We start from the raw sequence: 22,378 nt of genomic DNA on the forward strand, positions 1-22,378 counted from the left end.
CATAGAGCGATTCATGACTTATGATGTGAGGATATTGAAAATGATTTGTTTTCAAGACACAAACCAGTTTTCTTTCACTGGAGATTTCTCAAACAAAACTAGGGATATGCTACATGCTTTAAGAGCTTATCTTCAGTGTTATATTTTTTAGGATCACCATGGGAAAATACAATTTTATAAATGGAAAATTTCTTGGTATATTTCTTGAAACATTCAAATGTTTAATTGATTTATCACATTTTTACTCACTAGACAAAATGTATTTCAATAAGACTTAGGCAATCAGGTATTTTCGTTTCTCCCATATAATACAAGAAGTACATTCCAATATAGATTCAATGAACATGATAGGAAATACAGTATAGAATCTGAATTATAATCAATAGTTTAATAATGATGGGATTGGTTTACAGTTAAGTATTTATATGAAATTTAAAGTGCATTTATAAGCATTTGGAGTGTCTTACCTTTGGCATCACTTTTCTCTAAGTCTTTTAGTGCTTGAACAAATGACATCTGACCTTCAGTGAGAGGCCAGCTGTTATATAGCACCAAACACTGTATGATATATTTATAACCCTGTGAAATAAAATGAAATGTTTAAGAACAATTGAGAAGACTATAGATAGAATGCATTCAATATAACTCATAATGTATAATTTCAACTGTATAATTTCTGGATCATGAAGAAAAATAATTAAATGAGGTAAGTAGCCTAAAAATTGTATAATATCACAATCAATTGGTGTTAAATATTCTCACAACCCAAGCAATGACTGCCATCAAATAAGTTTTAATTTTTGCCAGTGTGATTTATTTTTTTTATATTTTTTTATTTGAGAGAGCTAGAATAGAACAGAGAGAGCAAGAAAAGAGCAGCAAGAGCAAGAGAGTGAGTGAGAGCAGAAAAGAAGAGCAAGAGCAAGAGCAAGAGCAAGAGACAGTGTGATTTATTATAAAGAGAAATCTCACATTATTAAAAAGCTTGAATATTTTTTCAGAGCTTTTGGTCTTTAGGACTTAGCAGTATTCAGGGTGGTTCAAAAGCATAAAGCTATGATTTACTGATTAGAGATACTGAGAATAATTTTTATTTTGAAGAAATAATTCAGTCTTTTTATTTCTTTATTTCATAGTGTATATTTGTATTTTCTTTAAACATATTTAACTAATTTTAATTGTTTTCTTGCAATAAGGGTTTCAGTATAACATGTCAATCGATGTATACAATGTATATTGATCAGAATCATCCATTCTGTGGTTCTCTGCCCACGATCTAACCATTCCTATCTATCTCCTCAAAGTCTCTAGTTCCTATATCTATTCCCTATTCCTCTTTTCATTCATCTGCCCCCTCCTGTTGGTCTCTAGCCCCCTCAGTCAAAACATCTTTCAACTTTCTGATATTCATATTGTGGGATTCCTGGTTAACAGTTCGTGGGGGTACACTATACAATCTCACTCCTGCATACTCCTTTCTTCTATTTCTTCCTGTAGATCTGTGTATGGTCCTGAACGCATCTTTAAATATACTTATTCCACATGGAAGAGAAAATATTCATCTTTTGTCTTTCTGAGCCTAGTTTATCCCACTCAATATAATTTTTTCCTGGTTCATCTATTTCCTTGTAAATGGCATAATAACTATTCTTCTCAATGAATGATGGAGGAATAAAATTCCATTGTGTGTGTATGTGTGTGTGTGTGTGTGTGTGTGTGTGTGTGATATTTTCCTGATTCATTCAGTAGTTGTGAGGGATGCAGGTAAACAAGACACTAGTATGGAGGAATATAGTTCCATTACTGTGGTGAAAGTTATTATCTTAAACCTTTATGCTTGACTTGTTCACTAAAGCAATAGATTTATGGAAGCCCCACAGCTGTGTCTTTAGGTTTTGCAAGGTAACATGTTATACTATTCTCTATTGTTTTACTCAGATTTTGTTTTCTTGTGAATCAGCTATGAGATCTCTCCTTTTCTGTCCTTACTACCTCTCTACTTCCTGGAATTGATCTCTCTCCTTCCCCTAGCTTGGAGTTGCTGGCATCGTTTGTTCTTATAATGTTGTTATTAAAATAATCTGTTGAGTATAGTTATATTAATTATATTTTCCTGTATTATATTTAAATCTTTTTCGTTTGTCTTACTAGACTCATACCTACATTAATAATCTTAAAAAATACCTTAGGCTTTTATAATCTAGTTTTGGGATTTTGTTCTTCATTCCAAAGATTTCTTCCATGAAGTCATGAAAATCATTTCTTCTTTATACTCTGAGTTACTTTTTGGATCTTGTCTAACTTTTAGTTAAAATTAACTTATAGTTTCTTGCCAGTACTGAGACTTGAACTCAGGGCCTAGGTGCTGTTCTATAGCTTTTTTGTTCAAAGCTAGCACTTTACCTCTTGAGCCACAGCTCTTCTTCTTGCTTTTTGCTATTTAAATGGAGATAAGAGTCTCATGGACTTTCCTGCCTGGGCTGGCTTTGAAACAAGATCATCAGCGCTCAGCATTCTGAGTAGCTAGGATTATAGGCATGCGGCACCAGAGCCTGGTTTAGGTTCTACAGTTTAAACATTTATACCTCCTAATTTATTCATCAAAAAAGCTAGGATTTCACTATATACTTCTTTACTGTTGCTTACAAATTTTGAGTTGTCCAATTAAAAAAATTACTGAGTTTTATATACTTCAAATTTTCATATTTGATGTTCATTTTAACTAAAAAATTTAATATACTTTACCTACTTTTAATTATTTATGGGCTTTTCAACTGCTGTTAATCATATTTTTATTGTATTATAAACATATAACATCTCTATTATTTGATAGTTTAGATTTTATCCAGGATTCCATTTATAGACTGATGGTATATCTCAAAATATCTGAGTGATGACAGGGAAAAGTATATTCTCTGTTTATTAGGTGAAGTTTTCCATAAACCTATCTAAATTATTAAGTAGTGAATTGTTGGCTTCTTTTTATCTCTGAAGTTCTAATAGTTTTCTATTAATCATTAACATAATGCTACTTTCTGTAACATTTGTTTAAAAGTCTGCTTTCATTGGATCTTGTTTTTATGTAATCTAAAAATTTTAGCCTTTTAACTGATTAATTTGAATTTTTATTATAATTATTATCATATATAAGCTTATTATGGCTCATTATTTTTCTTTACCTTTTTTTTTCCTTTTTTGTCACTTGTGGGGCTTGATCTAAGGGCCTGGGTGCTGTCCCTGAGCTTTTTCGCTTAAGGCTAGCACTCTAACACTTTAAGCCTCGGGGCCACTTCCAGTTTTTTGGTGGTTCATTGGAGATCAGAATCTTTTCATCTTAAACTTGGGTCACATTTTTTAGTAATATGTAATTTTGATTAAAATTTGTCATCTTCAAAGTTATGTATTAAACTTATTTTTAAAAGGAGGTGATCACATCTACATAATAGGGCTAGTGTGAAGATTTTCTATGTTATGTAAAGATCATGACATAGAGAAATAGTTCAATCATGATTTTTCAGTTTTAGTTATGTACTGGTGGCCTTGCACATAGTGTGTATTATGTATTGACAATGGTTAGAGAGGATTATTTTATTTGATGTTATCTTTTAGGAGAAGTGTGTTGGAAGAATTCTTCTTTTAATGTTTATATACCTGCTGTGGCGTGCTAGAGTTTTCTTCTACAGTGGGTACACTGACAACTTCCTCCTCCAACAGAGACAGACCTGGCTCTACTATGGCACTGCCGGGTCTACCCTTAAAGGGTTTTTGACTTCCCTGGGCAGATTTCTTCTTGCCAGGTGTTTCTGGCTCCTTCTTCAGTGCAGCATGAAATGAAAGAACTTGCTTGCTAGCTGAAAAAGAGTACAATTAATACATGTGATATACACCATTGTTAGTAATGACAGTATACTGTAAAGGAAAAGTATATAATTATGAGATACAAAAAAACAACATCACTTTACATCCTTTGGAATAATATGGTCTTAGAGAAATACCTGCTAGGGGCTGGGAAGGTGGCTCAGTGGTAGAGTGCATGCCTTGCAAGCATGAGGCTCTGGGTTCGATTCCTCAGCACCACATAAACAGAAAAAGCCGGAGGTGGCGCTGTGGCTCCAGTGGTAGAGCGCTAGCCTTGAGCTGAAGAGCTGAAGGACAGCGCCAAGACCCAGAGTTCAGGCCCCATGACCGGCAAAAAACAAAGAAATACCTTCTAATAGGATGTATGGCATAGAGCAATGGCTGCTCTGAACAACCATACCTGCTCCAACAGTAACAATTTCTCGTTCATGTTGTACCATTTGAATGATATAATGCATTATTCACCCTAGTTCTTTAATGTCTAATTTCATGCATGTATGGTATCACACTAAGGAAAGAGTTCATCTTAGTTTACCATTCCTACCTCCACTGTTTTCTTCCTTATCAGATAATATAGGTAACTGGGAAACAAAATAGAAAGGTGTTGAATGCAAACAATTTGTCAAGCATACATAGAAGTAAATTAATGAACAACACACAGAAATTCCAACTCTTTCCAAGATAGAAATATGAGCAAGGATTATTTCTCTAAACACAAAAATGATAAAATTGGACAATGATATAAAGCAGACATTTTCAGTCATGAGACAATAGACAGCCTAGTGAAGGCCTGTGATTGGTTTTTTTTTTTTGGATCCAGTTGTGGGGCCTGAACTCTGGGCCTGGGTGCTGTCCCGCAGCTCTTCAGCTCAAGGCTAGCATTCTACCACTTGAGCCACAGCACCACTTCTGGCTTTTTTTCTGCTTATGTGGTGCTGAGGAATCGAACCCAGGGCCTCATGCATGCAAAGCAAGTGCTCTACCACTGAGCCATCTTCCCAGCCCAAGGCCTGTGATTGTTGAGAGAAGGGAAAGGAACAAGCTGATCTGTCACTTTCCCAAACTGTTGCCTTTGAGCATCTTGCCAGCTGCAGGAAAGAGAAGAGTCCAGACTATGAAGGTCTTCCAGGTGAGAAACAAAGGTGGTCATTTGGGCCACTGAAACAACTACTGCCTAGTAAAGTACAGAGGAATTGCTGAACAGCAAAGAAGCTCAGAAACATACATAGGGAAACGTGACCGTCATTTGAAAGGTCATTAGAAATACACAGAGCTGACACAGAATTTGGACATGGCCAAAAATGGCTATTGCACCCACACTTAAGTATGTAAGGAAAAAGTTGGACATACTGAATAAACAAATGGTGAATATTAATAGAAAAAATGAAATATATGAAAATTGCAATGACAAAAATTCAAATCTAGCAAACACAGCCACTTTTATTTACCTTGGTTTAGAGGTCTCAACTAATGCTACAAAGACAAAAAACCTTATTTATTTAAGAAATATCAATCATCAGAATAGGTAAATGTAAATGAAAATATGAAGAAGGAAAGGATAAAATCTAAAGTATTAACAGGATTAACTGTCTAGCATAAGTATAAGGAATTCCTTATTCCTTTGTTTATGCTCTTTTTCCAAATTTTAAGTATTAGTCATGTGTTATTTTTAGTCAGAATAAAATTACCAAAACAGCTAAATGAATAATCTGCCTCACAGTATCAGTTATATTTTAAATGACACTTAATAACTCATTGAGAATATTGTGTTGAAAGCCCTAACTTGAAAGTTTAGGCTAATTTTTAATAAGTACAATATTTTCTAAAAATATGTTGGGAATAAAGGAAAAGCTAGAAAATTTAAAATAATAAGAATTTTACTACTTACAAGCATGCTGACTTATGCATTAAAAATGGAAAAATCTTTCTCTAAAGAGAAAAGCTTTCAAAGTACAAGTACTGTTTAACCAAATTTTTTGAGCCTAATTGGTGTCCAGTTTTTGTGATGACAAATACAGTGATTAAAAACAAAATTCACCATAGTTTTAGTGGTAAGTATTTCTTTCTATTCCACAATGTCTTGAATCCAAAAACCCAACTTGGGCAGGCACACTTACATTGGGAGCTCAGAGACTTCTCACTTCTCAAGAAGCTAAATGCTGGGATTATAGCTTGGCCTTTTCCAGTGGTGCTCACTATGATTTCTTCATTTTCTAAAATCTGCAGCTTGATGAAGACATCCGGTTTGGATGTTCGTACATGTATTGTAACAGGGTGTGCTAATGCCACTTTAACAGAATACCTATGGAGATAAGCAAATTCAACTCAGAAATGAAATCATGGGTCTTCCCTCAAGTCAGCAAAAGAAACAATATGGTTCTGAGATGAACATCTCAAAATAAAACTACTTTGTAAAGTCTCTAACTTTATGGAAAGACTAGAGTCACAGACTTTGACAAAGGTCAAACTTTACCAATATGGTCAAACAGAACAAACATGTAGTTTTCTTTATTATGCTTTCTTCTAATGCTTTTCAAAATAATTTTAAACCATGGCCTCATTCTAGAAGCTCAATAGCATCTTATTTGATTTTCCAGTCTCCCAATTCATCTAAAATACTGAGCCAAGGAAAGTGAGTTTCTAGCTCCCTTGAGATTTGCAGGTAAGAGCTTGGTTCAACATAATTTGAATATCTAGTCAAAAGGTCAGTGAATCACAAATCTATCACCACAATAAGATGCACATATTTTAAGTAATTCTGAATAGATAACTGCAGTTGCTCCTAAAAAGGAATGAAAAGAAGATTTGTCTTCCAATTGTTGTTTAGGCCTGATGAATCACCTATAGAACTTGATAAAACCTAAAAGCCACCATACTACTTATAATATGCAAGCTACTATTGACATGAGTCCAGACACATAATCTTACAGATCAGACAATGAGAGCCAGAAGTATTGGGGGCTTTTGAAAAGAAAGCAGCACAGACAGAGGAGAAGCATGACAGAAGTCCTTGTGGCATATACCTATAATCCCAGATACTCAGGAAGCTGAGATCTGTGGATCCCAGTTCAGAGCCATCCTGGGCATGAAAGTCTATGAGATTTATATCTCATATTAACCATCAAAAAGTCAGAAATGGAGCTGTGGCTCAAGTGGTAGAAGACCAGCCTTCAGTCAAAAAGCTCAAGGGCAAAGTCCAGCACCAGAGTTCAAGTTCTAATACTTCCACAAAAAGAAAAAAGAAAAAGAAAGATAGGCATGTCTTCACAGAGTAGAATGCACAGGAAGCTGTTTACTGAGAATTGTGTAATGAGCATGCAAGGTAGGTTGTGAGGACAGAGGAGGCGAATTTCCACAACAGGCTAGTAAGAGAGGGAGAAGAATAAGAGGAGAGGATTGTCACATAGTAATGAAAGTGACCTTTTTAATTTAAGTCAGGTAAAATCAAGTCTAAGAAAATCTCACAGCCATTATATGTGACCATACAGGCTTGGTCCTTCATATCAGCCAATGACATCACCATCATTTCCAAAATGAGTATAGACTTAAAATTCAAGTTAGTACCAGACTTTATTTTAAACCTAAGATAGAAAACGCTTTAGTCCTTTTCTGTCGTATACCTGAATAATATTTTCTTCTCATTGGGTATGTAGTAATCTCTGATTTCCTTGAGGGAGAAGGAATTGCTCGGGGAATCTCGGGTGAGACACGGGAGTGGTGTATATGGGCCAATGAGGCGCAGTTTCCAGCGCGATCCTGACACAAATGTGTCACCGGTGAATGCTTCAGCCACAAAAGAATATCCCTTCTACAAGGCAGGGAAATTGTACACATGGGTTACATTGCTGCTGGTGTCATAGCATTTAAAGGCTCTATTGTCATAGACATTCCAAGATCTTTTAGTAAGCATTATGCTTTGAAACCCCACTTCGTACCTTCTGAGGGCTGGAGATGGAGGTCAGTGATAGCATGCTTACCTATTATGTGTGCATAGTGAGTTTCATTCCTAGCATCATAAAAAATAAGGAAGTGGAAGGAAGAAAGAACGAGAGAAAGGAGGGACAAAGGGATGGAGAGAGGGACTAAAAGAGGGAGAAAGAAAGGGAGGGAAAGAAGGAAAGGGAAAAAAGCACCATCTTACATGTTTTCAGGGAAGTGATTGACTCTAACATGTTCCTCTGTGTGTTTCCTGACTTATAAAATAGTGTTTTAATAGTAGATAATTGCTATGCTTTCTTCTAATGCTTCTTAAACCAATTTTAAAATCATAGTCCCACCCTAGAAGCCCAAAAGCATCTTATTTGATTTTCCAGTCCCCCAAATTCATCTAAAATACTGAGCTGAGGAAAGCAAGTTTCTAGCTCTCTTGAGATTTGCAGGTTAGATCTTGGTTCAACATAATTTGAATATCTAGTCAAAAGGTCAGTGAATCACAAATCTGCTATCACAATAAGATGCAAATATTTTAAGTAATTCTGCACTGATAATTGCAGTTGTTCTTAATAAGGAATGAAAAGATAGATTTGTCTTCCAGTTGTTGCCTGGAAGCTCTTCAGAAGACACTCTGATATATTTAGATTTCTAGAAACAAAAGTCAGATCTTCACAAGCCATAATAAATACATAGCTCTCAATAGATGTCCAGGAGTATTAGCTAGAACTGCAATACTGTAATGCTAATAAGGAACTTTCGATATTACATTCAGAGCTTGTAAAAGGAATGTAAATTATGTATGTTAAAGCATATTTACTTGGGAAAGTATAATGTACAGATGTATTGCTGTTCTAATATTTGAGCTAACTGTACTAATACATTAAGCAAAATAAAATCCATGACCTGTGTTTGTACAGACTCAGAATAATTCTAGCAGATGAAATTTGTGAAATTATGACAGGTATTGATAAGTGGAAAGCTAAAACTCAACCTGTGAGAGGGGTAATAAGAAAGGACTTGGGTATTCCAAATGAACATGCTTGAAACCACAAAGATAAGATTTAAATATGCAGTGAGGAAGCAGAGTTGGATGCTTGAAGGTCAAAGATTAGGGCCTCCATGCTGGCCTCCAACTTGGGATCCTCCTACTTCAGTGACCTGACTACTGAGATCACAGGCATGAGCCACCATGTACTTCTTGACTTGAAATAATTTATGTTGCCCTAGAAAAGGCTATGGGAGTAAAGGGAGGGTCTCTAATCTTAATATTTCAAAATACTTAGGAGTAGAAGAAAAGATAAGTATGGAACAGAAACAACCCTTAGATTCAGTGTAGGCACATGACTAAGTGAGTTCCTTAGATTTACTCCTGTTTTAAAGGAGTATGTGGATTTATGATGTCAATAATGAACATTTCTAATGCTTTCCTTTGTTTTGTTAATTTATTTTTTATTGTTATATTTTTGTGCTGGTACTAGGGCTTGAAATGAGGGCCTTATGATCTCATTTGACTTTTTCATTCAAGGCTGGCACTATACCACTAGAGTGATATCTCCATTTCTGACTTTTTTTGCTGGTTTTTTGGAGGTGAGAACTTTGAGAATTTTCCTGCCTGGACTGGCTTTGAACTGGGATCCTCAAATCTCATCCTCTAGGATTACAGGCATGAGCCACTGCCACTCCAGTCATGCTTTCTTTTTGTTACATAAAAAGTGCTCTAGTAATCACATGATCCCTGACAAAACAATAGGGGGACTTGTATAAGGAATGACCAGGCCCTATTCCTCTAGATTAGACTGAAGCCACTCTGCCCTGCTTTCTCTAGGACTCTGAACAGGCTGAGGGCTTTTCAGTCCCCTTCTGAAAGATGGTGAGAATAGATTTTACACCTACCTTATTCCTGGTATAAAAGTAAGGCACCACTTTCTGGAACACCTTTGGCACTTGTTCCATTGTGTCATTATTAACAACATGAAGCATACAGACAGGCAGTGTAGAGTACACTTTGGGAAGCAAAATCATATCTTGAGGAACCAAGAATGTTTCTCTGTAATTATAAAAGCACAAACTGTCTTTCAACAGGAATTATAACATTTGCACTTAAATGCTATGGAATTATTTTCAAGGTTTGAAGTTTGAAATATGTACATACAGTCCTCATACTGCTTTCATTTAAATACCTGTAATCCTAACTGTTCAGGAAGCTGAGGTTTGAGGATCACATTTAGAAGTCAGGCCAGACAGGAAATTGACCAGAAAATAACTGGGCTGGAGGCCTGACTCAAGTGGTAGAATGCTAACCATGATCAAGCAAGTCGAGCAAGGGTGAATTCAAACCTATGAGCTGGTGCGCACATGCACACATACATTAATTTACTACTTTGATATATAAATGAAAATTCTACCTTATAAGTAATATGACTTTTATCTAATACACAATTACTTGGATATTAAAGGCTGTCTTTCTATATTGAAAACATATCAATTGTTGACAACATATTAATTAAAAGGTTTACAAGAAGTGGTGCTGCAACGTAAGGAGTAGAGCACTCACCTTGGGCTGAAGAGCTCAGGGACAGCACCCAGGCCCAGAGTTCAAGCCCCATGACCAACAAAAAAAGAAAAATTATCCTTCAGGCTGGTGCCAGTGGTTCGTGCCTGTAATTCTAGCTACTCAGGAGTCTGAGATCTGAGGATCGTGGTTCAAAGCCAGCCTGGGCAGGAAAGTCTGTAAGACTCTTATCTCCAATTAACCACCAGAAAACTGGAAGTGGTACTGTGGCTCTAGTGGTAGAGTGCTCTTGAGCTGAAAAGCTGAGGGACAGTACCCAGGCCCAGAGTTCAAGCCCTATGACTGACAAAAAAAAAGTTTACAATTACTGCATATGTGTGTGTGCGTGTACGCATGTGCACACGCATGTGTGCTGTGTGTATGTGAGAGTTCTGGGACTTGAAGTCAGAGCCTGGACATTGTCTGTGAGCTTTTTTGTTCAAGACTAGCACTTGAGCTCCACTTCTGGCTTTTTTTTGTAGGTAATTAGAAATAAGAGTCTCACAGACTTTTCTGCCTGGTCTGGCTTCAAGCCCTGATCTTCAGATCTCCACTTCTGGAGTAGCTAGGATTGCAGGCATCAGCCACTATCTCCTGGCTTACTGCAATTTTGGTACAAAGAATATGGATTAAAACTTTCTATAATATTTCATCCATTCATAGCAAGTATATAAGAATTGTAATACATGAAATCCAGCTAAGAGTTGATACTTTGACTTTGATTTTCATTACACTTTTACTACAATGAATAAAACGTTGCAGATAAATGGTACACATTAGTAAAGGATAACATGAACTTGGTGGTTTACTAAGCTCACCTGAACACTATGAACCAATAATTTGGCGGTTGATCTGGATAGGTTACTGTGTAGTCAGCAAACGTAAGCTTTGTTTCTTCATCTTGAAAGCATGGGTAAGATTCCATAGACTTGCACTTGCTTTTAAACATTAGTCTAGAAATGTGATAATAAATTAACAATGATTTTAAAAAACACTTTTGAAATCAATTCTATTACAAATGGATGTAGGACCCTCAACCACATGAATATCATTGGCTGGGTTGAGTTCTCACTCAAAGTGGACCAGGGGAATCTATGCTACAAGGTGCTGAGAGAGGGGAGCCCATCCCCAGTCAACGGTGAATTGTGTCTCTCCTGGGCCTGAAGTGATCTGAAGTTCTAAATTAATCATGAATGTGATTCATGAACATAGAAATAATCCAAGTTCACAAGTACGAAAGCAGAACCAAAGCTTCGAGCTACAGTGAAAGTCTGCCTTATTCTTGGATTGATTATACTAGTTTTTGATAAAATACAATTTTTAAAAATACTAAACAGGAAACTAACTTAGAAAAATTTGTCAAGATCAAAACTTTAAATCACTGCACGCAAATCGCCCAAATCAGTTATCTTCCCTGTCAACAATCCCGAATTATTGAAAAGTCAGTTGTATTTAAATCATCCTGTGAGCTGCCAATTGATTCCCTATTCTCAATTTTATGGAAATATGCCACCCAGAAAGCAAGTAGTACCCAAAGAATGAGGCAAAAGTGAATGTGCTTAATTAAAGTGTTAAAGTAAGAACTTCAGATTTGTTAAAAGCTACCATGTTGGTGGCATTTTGAAAAGTATAGGTTGGACATGGCTATGGGAAAGAAAAGAAGCATGGCAGTACAGCAGTGCTGTATGCATCCATGCATACCGTACAATCAAGCTCTCCTCCATGGTGGTCTCCTTGGACCCATACACCTACTGACAAAACTATGAGCCATCGGTGTAATGATGGGAAAACTAGAAGCAGGCAACTTAGCAGAAATACAGAATAGAAGTCACCAAAGGATCCAGAATTGAGATTGATACTGGCCTGGAGTTTAATGTGATGGACAGTTTTTAAAATGGATTTTTTTAAATCAAAGGGAATGAACATGGGAGAGTCCTAGAGTTTTCTTTCTGCATAATTTCTGATGTATGAGAAATTAGTGCATGCTGCTAGTTAAAAAAATAATAGGCCAAAGTTTCTTGTTCCCTAGAAAATTCGGGATATCCTGAAATTAATGGGAAGGAGAATGGGAGAGACTCTGGGCCTTTCATCCTTCTCATCCTGCCAGAATCTAGACAGACTCTTAGAATTATCAGATATCTATGGCGCTTTCTACAAGATCTCATTTATTTTCTGAAAAATGGACCATTATAGCATGGAAGATGGTTCTCCACCCATGGTATAGAAGGAACTAGAAGAATTCTTCACCTTAAGAGAGAAATTGCATATTGTTCCAAATTCAGCTCCAATACAGTCCAAACTTTCAGAAGAGTTTCTGCAACACTGGCATTTTCCTTTGTGTCTGAAAGTAATAATATTCAATTGTAAGATTTACCAAAGATAATCTTGTCCACACTTTCTATTTTATAGATGAACAATTTGAAACTCATAAGATGGCTCCAAATACTTGAGCTTAGTAGAAGAAAAATCCTCTTTAAAATATAGAACTCTAATCCTTCAGTCAAGAGTGTTGCTCACATATTATGCTGCTTCCTTTCATCTTTAATTAAAAATTGTAAGATGCTCTTTGATGTAATTTAAGGTAATTATCACACAGTTTATCCTAAGGAGATCTGTCATACCAAAAATTCCTTACGGGTAAATTTTATCTCAGAAAAAGCCATCCAGCCAATTTTTCTAAAGAACATTAGCTGATGGGATTCCACTAAGCTTCCCTCTATTTCATTATCCACAAATAGTTTAAAATTAGGTGATCTGGCAGCGAAAAAAAGCAGCCCATAGTGAGCACTTGAAAATTAACATAAGAAACTTATCTCTTTATCTTAGTCTTTTCATGGTCCTTACCACTATCTGAAATGAACTTCATCTACTCTATACTTCATGGAACTGGAACATAAAGACTCACCAGGGCAGAAGCTCTGATTCTAAGTTTAGAAACTATAACAGTCCTTCATACATGAGATCTAAATATATGTTAAGTAAAAAGTACCATTAAATTATTACTTAATGATTGAATTTAAAAAACCAATTCAATGATTAAATAATTATTTACTTATTAAGTTATGAATCGCACATTATTGAATTGTTCAAGATTTTCCATTTCTAAAGAGGGAAGTAATTTCATTGTATGAATGTAATTTTTATAACATACACTACATTTCGTTTTAAAAATGCTCATTTTTTTCTAATAAAAAACACACAGCACACATGCCATTATAATTTTGGGGGTGTTGCTTTTCGTGGCAGGGTCTCACACTCTGTGGCTGGGTCTGCCTCTAGACCTGCAATCCTCAGCCTCCTCATGGTTGGGGTCACAGGTGTGTGTTACCATGCCTGATTTTGTAATATTTTCCTACCACAAACAGATGTTATCGAGAGATTTTTACATTTGTATATGTGTAGGTATTATTTTTTAGATTTATGTTTTGATAAATGTAATTAAGTATTTCAAGCAGAACTGTTTTCATTCCAAAATATTTCAATATGCCAAAAGGATTCCATCGGAATTTCCATTGGATTTGCAATGGAAATCACAGAATAAAAATAATTGGATATTACTTCCCTACCTGATGTTTCATTTTACAATAATAAAGCTGACATTTTCACAAAAATTCATTTCATATGCCAAAATGTATTTGATGTAATAAAACGTTAAGAACAAACTTCAAGTGAATTTGTACTTTCTAAATATGTCACCAAGGTTATTTATGAAGGTTTCTTTATTATTCACTCAACTATTCATTCATTAATTCAGCACTTCTTTAAAATTTGGCCCCAACCCACAAATCTTCCCTGACTGAGCAGGCATTGAGGATGCACAGAGAAAATGAGTATTTCTTTGTTTGAAACAAGCTCCCAACAGACTGGGAAAATGAAGTTGATCTTTCTCTAGTCCCTCATTTATTCAGAAATCCTTTCAGGAAATATTTGTTGTATATTTGTGTGCCGGTTCCAGACTCAGTTCTCTGAACAAGAAAGTGAGCACCCTAAACTCAAAGAATTTTAAACTTTATAGCTGTAAAGGGAGTCCACAGCCACATTGTTTTTTTGGTGGAGGGGTTAACACACATAATAAAATTTATTTGTAGACATGCAAGTTCATTTTAAACATATTTGAAAAATTGTACCTGGCATTCTGGCTTTCATTAGTAGCCTCACATAGATTCCTCTCCACACAGACTGAACTTTAATAGCTGCTGCTATTTCTTCATTAGAATAGTCTTTCTCTACTACGGGCGCAGAATACTTAAGGTCCACCCACTCCGCTAGAAAGAGAGGGAAATAAGTAAACCAAACTCTGGATCTCCTTTTTCCCCCAAGTTCCAATGCCTGGTCTATGGAAGCCCTTTGACATGCAAAATGCCACACATGGCAGATATCATTATATTTGTGGCCTCTGTCTCAGTCAGGATGTAGATATTCTGGAGAAGTAAAACATGTGAAATAGGGACAGCTCAGTGAACTGGTAATGGAGCTCAGAAAATTCCCAATGGCAATGGCGGAAAGAGAAATAGGTTGTGAGAAGGGGAATGAAATGGGGTCAATTGGCTTAAAGGTTCTCAGAATATCTCAAATTATACCATGGAAATCAGTGATCTGTATGTATCTTCAGGCTGAAAATTGAGTAGAATAGGATATTTCTGGGTTCTCTTTAGAAGTATGTGTGTTGGGAAAGAGGGGGCATTGTTCAGCTGACCCTGAGAACTCCCGGGGCTCTTTGGGCAGAGTGGACTTCTTTGTCTATCCATGCAGATGGAGTCATTGGTAAATGGCACCCTGAGCTCACTCTTCTCAAATTCCTTGTTATATAAGACTAGGTCAAATAGTTAAAATTCATCAGTACCTAAAGAAGCCTCCTCTAAGGAAGAATCGAGTATCTCTGTCTCCAAAACCAAAGCACGGAATGCAAATTTGAAATTTAAAGGAGGCTTTGCTATGTGAACTTTTCTCATTAAACGCCATAAAGAAATATGAAACACCTGAAAAATGACAAGATACATATAAAATCATTGTTACATGGTGCTGGGATTACAAGCACATCCCAGAGAATCTGTAAGAAACCATAGATCTCTTAAAAAGAAAGATACAGAAATCATTTTTCAGATATAGACACAATCTAATAGTATATTCTTTAAAGAATCACTCATTTACTAAAAGGCCAACATTGTTATTTTAACATTCCTAATTTAATAAATTTTAATAATTATAATAATATTTACAATATATTCCCAATCAAAATGTAGCCCAGAACTGGTTGAGAGGATACTAATACAAAAAATACAAACCTTGTGCTTAAGCAAGTTAAATATTGTGTTATATTGATTAGCAGATGACACCCATTGATAACACATTATTTAATTGCCACAAAAACAAGAAAATATAATGGTTAGAATTATTTTGTCATTTTCTTGTCACACTGGAGTTACCATTTCTTACTGAAAAGTTCTTCTAGATTTATTTACACAAAGGTTTTACACTTTGTCATGTTGGTGTATATTTTTCAAATAGAAAACAGAAATGTTTTGGTTCTTCATTCCTGCATCCATTCTACGTGCAGGAGGTTTCCTCACACGTGAAATCCAGGCTAGCCACCATGGGCCCATGGATGGAGAACTCCTGGCAACAGGCTGCCTATGCATAGCCCCAAAGCACGGGATTCTCTTTCATCCAAGCTTAATCATCTATGACATCAGCATCAGCAAACAACTGATCTTTGGATCTGATGTCACATCCTGAGGAATCCAGGCAGTCACCTGGTGGCCAGTGGACTCCCAGCAAGATAATCAGTGGTTCATCTTTGCTAGACTTGACACCTACCTGACACCCTAAGATACATGTTTTCCTTCTCCATTCTCAATGCCTCTACTAGCATCATTATGCAGAGGTTGTAGAAAATATGATTTATGAAAATGAAACTCAATCTAACCTACTGTTGGACTCAGGGCCATGTTATACCGAGGAGCTTAGCCCCTGAGAATAGGACCTACTGATCCTCACATATACCTCAGGTAGAACTGTTAAGGGTCTTGGCAGGTTGGAACGACACAGGAGGTGTGATCATGCTGTCTACTGAACCAAGACCAACAAGCAGTGGTGTGTGCGATGCTAAAACATGTAGGTCTGGAATTACATAGGATCAGTCACCTTCCTCATCATTTCCAGTGACCATTTGCAGAATATGCGCTTCCTTTTTCTGCCAACAAAGGGTTTGCTGGATTAGAGACAAAGGATGCTTCCACCAGGGAATAAAGTATGATTTCCAATAAACAAAAACTACGTCTGGTTGCTTTGATTTCTGTTGGTAAGTAAAAACGAAGGAATGAATCCAAGAAGGGATGGGAAAGTCTACATTATAATCTTGAGGGACTGGAGTTCATGTTAAAAAAGGGAGGCAGAATTGTTTTTACTCTAGAATTAGCTGGGGGCATTTCTTGGTACTTGCTTAGTAGGATAATTGTAGCGAATATGGTCTGACAAAATAAGTCAACCAAAGTCTTATACCTACCATTAGGCAAGCACCCAGATGCACTGCCTAGAACAGAGGGACATATAGGATGAATGGCAGAAGAACCAGAGCCTAAATACCAACTACGACCACCAGTAACTTTGAGGGCTGTAACTACCTTGTCATGTGGCAATTTAATAAAATATGCATTAAGTTTAAAGACTGTGACCAGCTAATAAAATCTTGGAAATGGATGACAATTTTATTAATGGTGAGGGCATTGTCAAACTAGTAGAGAAAGATATTCTTTGCATATTAGTTGGGACCTGGGAAAGTAGTTCTTTGATTTGACCCCAAAGCCAGATAAATAACTGACACATTGAGGACAAATGAAAATTAATTAAAAATAATAAGTCCCATTTCTCTTCTTCAGCCACTTTTTTTCCTGGAGAAAACATAGAATTTTAAGTTATTACTCTAGCTCCTTGAAATATATGTAAATATTTTTGTAAAGATAAGATGTAAGGATAAATATTCTTCTTGTCAGCTTTACAATCCAGAAGCATCACTGTTAAGGAACTGGAGACCATTTCTTTGGATGCTATCATCAAAGGTTAATTAACACAGATGGTCACCCCTAATACTAAGGGGTAAAATAATGCTGCAGGGTTTTCTTACTTGTGGGTCACTGATTATTTATCTTGAAAACAAGTATGTAATACATGTGTCAATACAAATATATAAAAGGGTGAGGTATTTTTTCTGACATCACAATTTATTAGCTGATTGCCAGTGCCAGTGTATTATGTTCTAGCTTCATGCTTACACAAATAGAAAAATGACCTTCTTTTTTACCTACCTTTGCAAAGAGATCTTCTAGCTTAAAAAGAGATTGTATTCACAATTTTCTGCACAGCAATAGTCAACACAAACTTAAATGTGAATAGTGGATCAGATGAATTTTTAGTGCAAAGAACTTTTAACCATAAGCATGTACTAAATACCATACACATGGACAGTTTACATGGCACTAAAATTTAATTCATGTACTTTTATTTCCTAAATCTAGTTATACTGCCCTTCACTCAACAGCAATGTTCCAAGACATTATCAGTTGTAACAACTGCATGCTACTGGAAGGCAGGTACAAAGCAGAGAATAAGGATCTATGAAATATTCTATAGTGTCCAAGCCATCCCCATAACAAAAATTATCTGGCCACAACTAATAATTTGAAGGCTAAGCAACTGTACACCTGGTTTCTGGGTAGCTGGGGTAGACAGGTCCATATGTGCTGTGACAATGAGGAAGTGTCCTTGCTCTACTCCACCCAGGCTCTCTGTGAAGCCAGATACTATTCAGCCTGGCAGACAGGCTTACATTATAGGTGTGAGGAAGATTATACTCCACAGGACAGTGATCTATGCATAGGAAAAAAAGCTAGTGGATAAATGCCAGCATCTGCTCATCCTCTGCTGAGACATCTTATATCGTTTATCAGAATCCTTTAGATTATGCAGCCCATTGCAGGAATTATCACACACTTTAACCAATTTCTTCCTCTTCCTCATTTCATTCTTTTCATTCCTCATTTTACTTCCTGAAATCGCTTCTCAAATTGTTTCTAATTTGTCATGTCCCAATTTATTTTTCCAGTCCTGGAACTTGAACTCCAGGCCTAGGCACTGTCCCTGAGCTTCTATGCTCAAGATTAGTACTCTACCACTTGAACCATAGCTCTACTTCCAACTTTTTGGTGAATAATTGGAGATAGGAATCTCATGACCTTCCTGCCTGGGCTGGCTACAAACCATGGTCTTCAGATCTCTGTCTTCTGAGTAGCTAGGATTGTATGTGTGAGCCACTGGCACCTGGCATCAGGCCAAGTTTGAAGGTCACCTACTATAAGATCTATTATTCCAAAAAAGAAGATTCCAGTGTGTACCCAGAACAAGCTCACCCGGAAGTGTTGGGCAGTGAGTTCTTTGTTGTGGAGAGGGATTGGATAGTGAGCTGCCTGCAGATCCTTCATTGCAGCAGAGAGTCTATTCTTGTCTTTGAAATTAACAATCACATTTCCAACAGCTTTTAGAATTGTTATAGACTGCTCTGTAAATCGATAGCTCTCCTGTGAAGACAAAACACACATAATATCCATCCTCATGCTTGTTTAAATGTAATTAATCTCACAAACATGAAATTTCTGGGAGAAACAAAAAATCACAACAAAACAAAACATCTGCTACATGAAAGACTTAAGAGTTATTTATGGATAACTTACTTGATTCAAGGCACTTGATTAGATGCAATGTCATGATCTCAAAGACACAAATAGAGGAATGGAATACCTACAGAAGTGGGAATACTTAAGACCACCATCTATCTTAGGTGGGGAGGGATCAGGAAAACGTCACAGTATTAATACCCAGATACATTTTTTAAGGGTGTCTAGGAGTTAAGTCTCAGAAACTCCGTGTGGGATGTGAAAACTGAGAATCAGATAATTTGCATGGAGAGAGTCATTCATATCAAAATGAGGAAAGGGTGGGTTAGCTTGGGCTGGTGGCTTCTGCCTGCTGCCCCCTCTTACAAAGAGTGAGAGCCAGAAGAATACAGAGATGTCAAAAAGGTAACTGCTTCTTAGAAATCTGAGAAGAGCCTGATGGATTTGAAGGTTCGGTTGGTGTCTGGTAGGCAGTGGTGGAATCCTTGGGCCAGCAGGTGCTCAAGACTGCAGACTTCCAAGAGTTTGTGAAATCTTGTCTTTCCTGATCCTCTAGGGGCATCGTGGGAAGTGCAAGCATGGTGCCTTGGTTGTTGGCAGAAATCAGGAGGTATATCAAGTGTGCCCAGATGCAGAGATGCCCTGCTTGGTGAGAAGAAGACGAGGCCCAGGCAGCTGACTTGTCACCTTGGTGCATATACCTATCCATGACCTGTTCTTAATCTCCACAGTCTAGAAGGACAACTCAGCAGTGTTTATTCTTCAATTGGAACTCTGGCCAGCGAAGTTATGTGGTCAAGTGGCAACACGGAAAACCAGTTACGGCTCTGGGAAGTGATCTCTGCTTTTATAACTATGCTTCCCCTTTTGCTTTTTCATTTTGCTCCTCAAAGAGCAATGGGGATTGGGCTTGAGTCCTAACGGCCTTCAGAAGCTTGAGAAATGGTGTCTATTGGGACTTAGGAGCTCATGTTAGTAGGTGATCACTAGGCTGTTAAGTTTCTGACAGGGCAACAATAATAAATGCACAGTATCTAAAGGAGAATTTTTAAAGGGTAAGATTTAAGTTAAGCAAGATAAATATGGTAAAGGAACCAAGAGACACCTGCTTAGACTTGAATTTGCTGATCTCCCTTCTGAGCCTATGGAGAAGAATGGAGACGACACAGTGAGATGGCAGGACAACTAGAGGAGAGAACCCTGGAGAATCTTGTAAAGCTGCAGTTGAGAGAGGCAACACGGAAGAAATAAAGCATGTCGGCCCCATGGGAAGAGCGGGATGAAGGGGGAAGGAAGCTGGTCTTGGCAGCTTGTTGATAAGAGTTTTGCTGGCTAGCTTTGAGAATTCCATCAATGCTACTTGTTTGTTTGTTTGATTTGTCTTGGCTTTTGCCAAGAAAGAATCAGGAATTCTGTACAAGAAAGGCCAATAAACACAGGCATAAAGAAGATACATATGAAGTCAACACAAGACTTCAGCAGAGATGCTGTTTGTGCCCATTTATCTTGGCAGAACAAAGGAATAAGAGACAAAGAAGAGAGAAAGACAGAGACAGATAGAGAGAGGATAAAAGGATAAAGAGAGTAATTAAATAGTCTGCCCTCAGAATCCTAGACGTGCAAACTCCAAATTCCTCAGGGCCAAGGTAGGAGTGGAAGGAGAGAGAGGGAGAGATCAAACCTTCAAAATGGATGGAAAAGAGCTGCAATGATCCTTTATTCCCTAATAACCAATGGGTCCTATGGGATATACCTGAGACATGAACAGATGGTAAAGAGTACTCGACAGAGGAGAGGTGAAGACAGGTATTTGTATCCCTACATAATTTAGACTGTTGATTATACAGATTGCACCCAATTGGGTATTTCTTTTAAAAAAAAACTATGCTAGTTTTTAAGGTGGAAAAAATAAGCAGGACAAATTCATTTTTAAGGTTAAAAAAAAGAGGTCAGATAAATTTAAAACTTTTGAAAAGAAAGCCCCCCCTCCACCAATACACACATACTTGAAGTAGCTGTTTAAACACTTACTGGCTCAAAGTTGGGGAGCACAACATCTTCATCCCCAATGACAAATGTCACCATGCTGCAGACCTGTAAGGCATGTCCCACAGGGGAGTAGGCGGTGAGGAGGAGCATGTGTCTCCTGAGGAGGAAGGGCACAGTGTGAGGACCCAGCGCAGCCTCCGCCATTGCATGCGCCTCTACTAGCTGCCCTAAAGCAGCACGTTTGGACCGCTAGGTCAAAAGTGCATAAAGAGCTGGGCGCCGGGGGCTCACACCTGTAATGCTGGCTACTCAGGAGGCTGAGGCCTGAGGATCAAGATTCAAAGCCAGCCCGGGCAGGACAGCCCATGAGCCTCTCATCTCCAATGAACCACCAGAAAACTGTTGGTGGTGGGGCTGTGGCTCAAAGTGGTAGAGTACTAGCTGTGAGCAAAAAAAGCTCAGGGCCAATGCCCAGGCTAAGTGCAAGCTCCATGACACACACTCACACACACAAAAGTTAGTAAAGACTTTGATAGATTTTGACACAGATGAGAAAAAGGCCTATGGATTTTAGCTCCAGAAGAACTACACTTGGAACACGAAATGTACATTTATTGAACACATAGGATAAAATTAATTGAGACTACTTAACAAACCTGTCCATGCTGGAGGACCTCCCACACACTGCAGTCTCACTGTGAAAACTAGACTTGATTTTTTTTTCCCTAACAACCATGAAAAATGATAGGAGGATAGCGTTTAGTACATTTCATAGTTTTTCCCCTTAAATTAACAAATGTTTTATTTCTTGTACATTAGTTGTTTTTCTCCTGCTAGGGGGATGTATCCTTAAGAACTGGGTTACTCATGTCCCTTCGATTATTGAGCATTTTACAGCATTTTCAAAACATGTAGGCTCTTAGATTAGGCCTAGAAGGGGAAATGCGACCCTAAGAAAACTCCTTCTTTATCCCCTGTCCCTGGTCCTCAGTGGTTGAATACTCAGACATGATAGTGAGTACTGGACAGTCTCTCCATGCCTGAGTGCTTAGGACAGAGGCAGGAATGGTGAAGAAATGCTGGATGGCAGGCATATGCCACAGTTTTGTTGCTTAGGATTTGCTCTTTGCCTAAGAATCTTTGTTGTTCAATGATCTCACAAAACTAATACGACTGATCTTAGAGGGAAAAAAATCCAGTGAAAATATTTATTTCATTTAAAATTGGAAGTAATATTCTGAATTTTACTGACCAAAATCAAAAACTAATTTCTATTATATGTAATTTATTTGGCTAGCTTCATCTATTTTATTTCTCCTGGCTGAACAGGTCTGACATATGGTGAGTAAGAGCTCCATTCCTTGGGCTATCTGATCAG

General features: G+C 37.3%; 1 protein-coding gene across 1 annotated transcript in view; it reads right to left on the reverse strand.

Moving 5' to 3' along the window:
* Positions 1-22,378, reverse strand: part of Adgb (androglobin) — a 100,585-nt gene that overhangs the window by 21,006 nt on the left and 57,201 nt on the right. The window contains exons 20-30 of the mRNA XM_013026942.1: positions 21,043-21,157; positions 18,748-18,915; positions 15,186-15,321; positions 14,470-14,607; positions 12,590-12,683; positions 11,161-11,295; positions 9,685-9,838; positions 7,479-7,666; positions 5,976-6,160; positions 3,652-3,851; positions 468-579 (exon numbers count right to left, since the gene is read on the reverse strand). Of these exons, the coding sequence (XP_012882396.1) occupies positions 468-579; positions 3,652-3,851; positions 5,976-6,160; positions 7,479-7,666; positions 9,685-9,838; positions 11,161-11,295; positions 12,590-12,683; positions 14,470-14,607; positions 15,186-15,321; positions 18,748-18,915; positions 21,043-21,157 (1,625 nt within the window). The remainder of the gene's footprint in view (positions 1-467; positions 580-3,651; positions 3,852-5,975; positions 6,161-7,478; positions 7,667-9,684; positions 9,839-11,160; positions 11,296-12,589; positions 12,684-14,469; positions 14,608-15,185; positions 15,322-18,747; positions 18,916-21,042; positions 21,158-22,378) is intronic.

The sequence above is a fragment of the Dipodomys ordii genome, unplaced genomic scaffold (genome assembly GCF_000151885.1).
Source record: "Dipodomys ordii isolate 6190 unplaced genomic scaffold, Dord_2.0 Scaffold98, whole genome shotgun sequence".
Lineage (NCBI taxonomy): Eukaryota > Metazoa > Chordata > Mammalia > Rodentia > Heteromyidae > Dipodomys > Dipodomys ordii.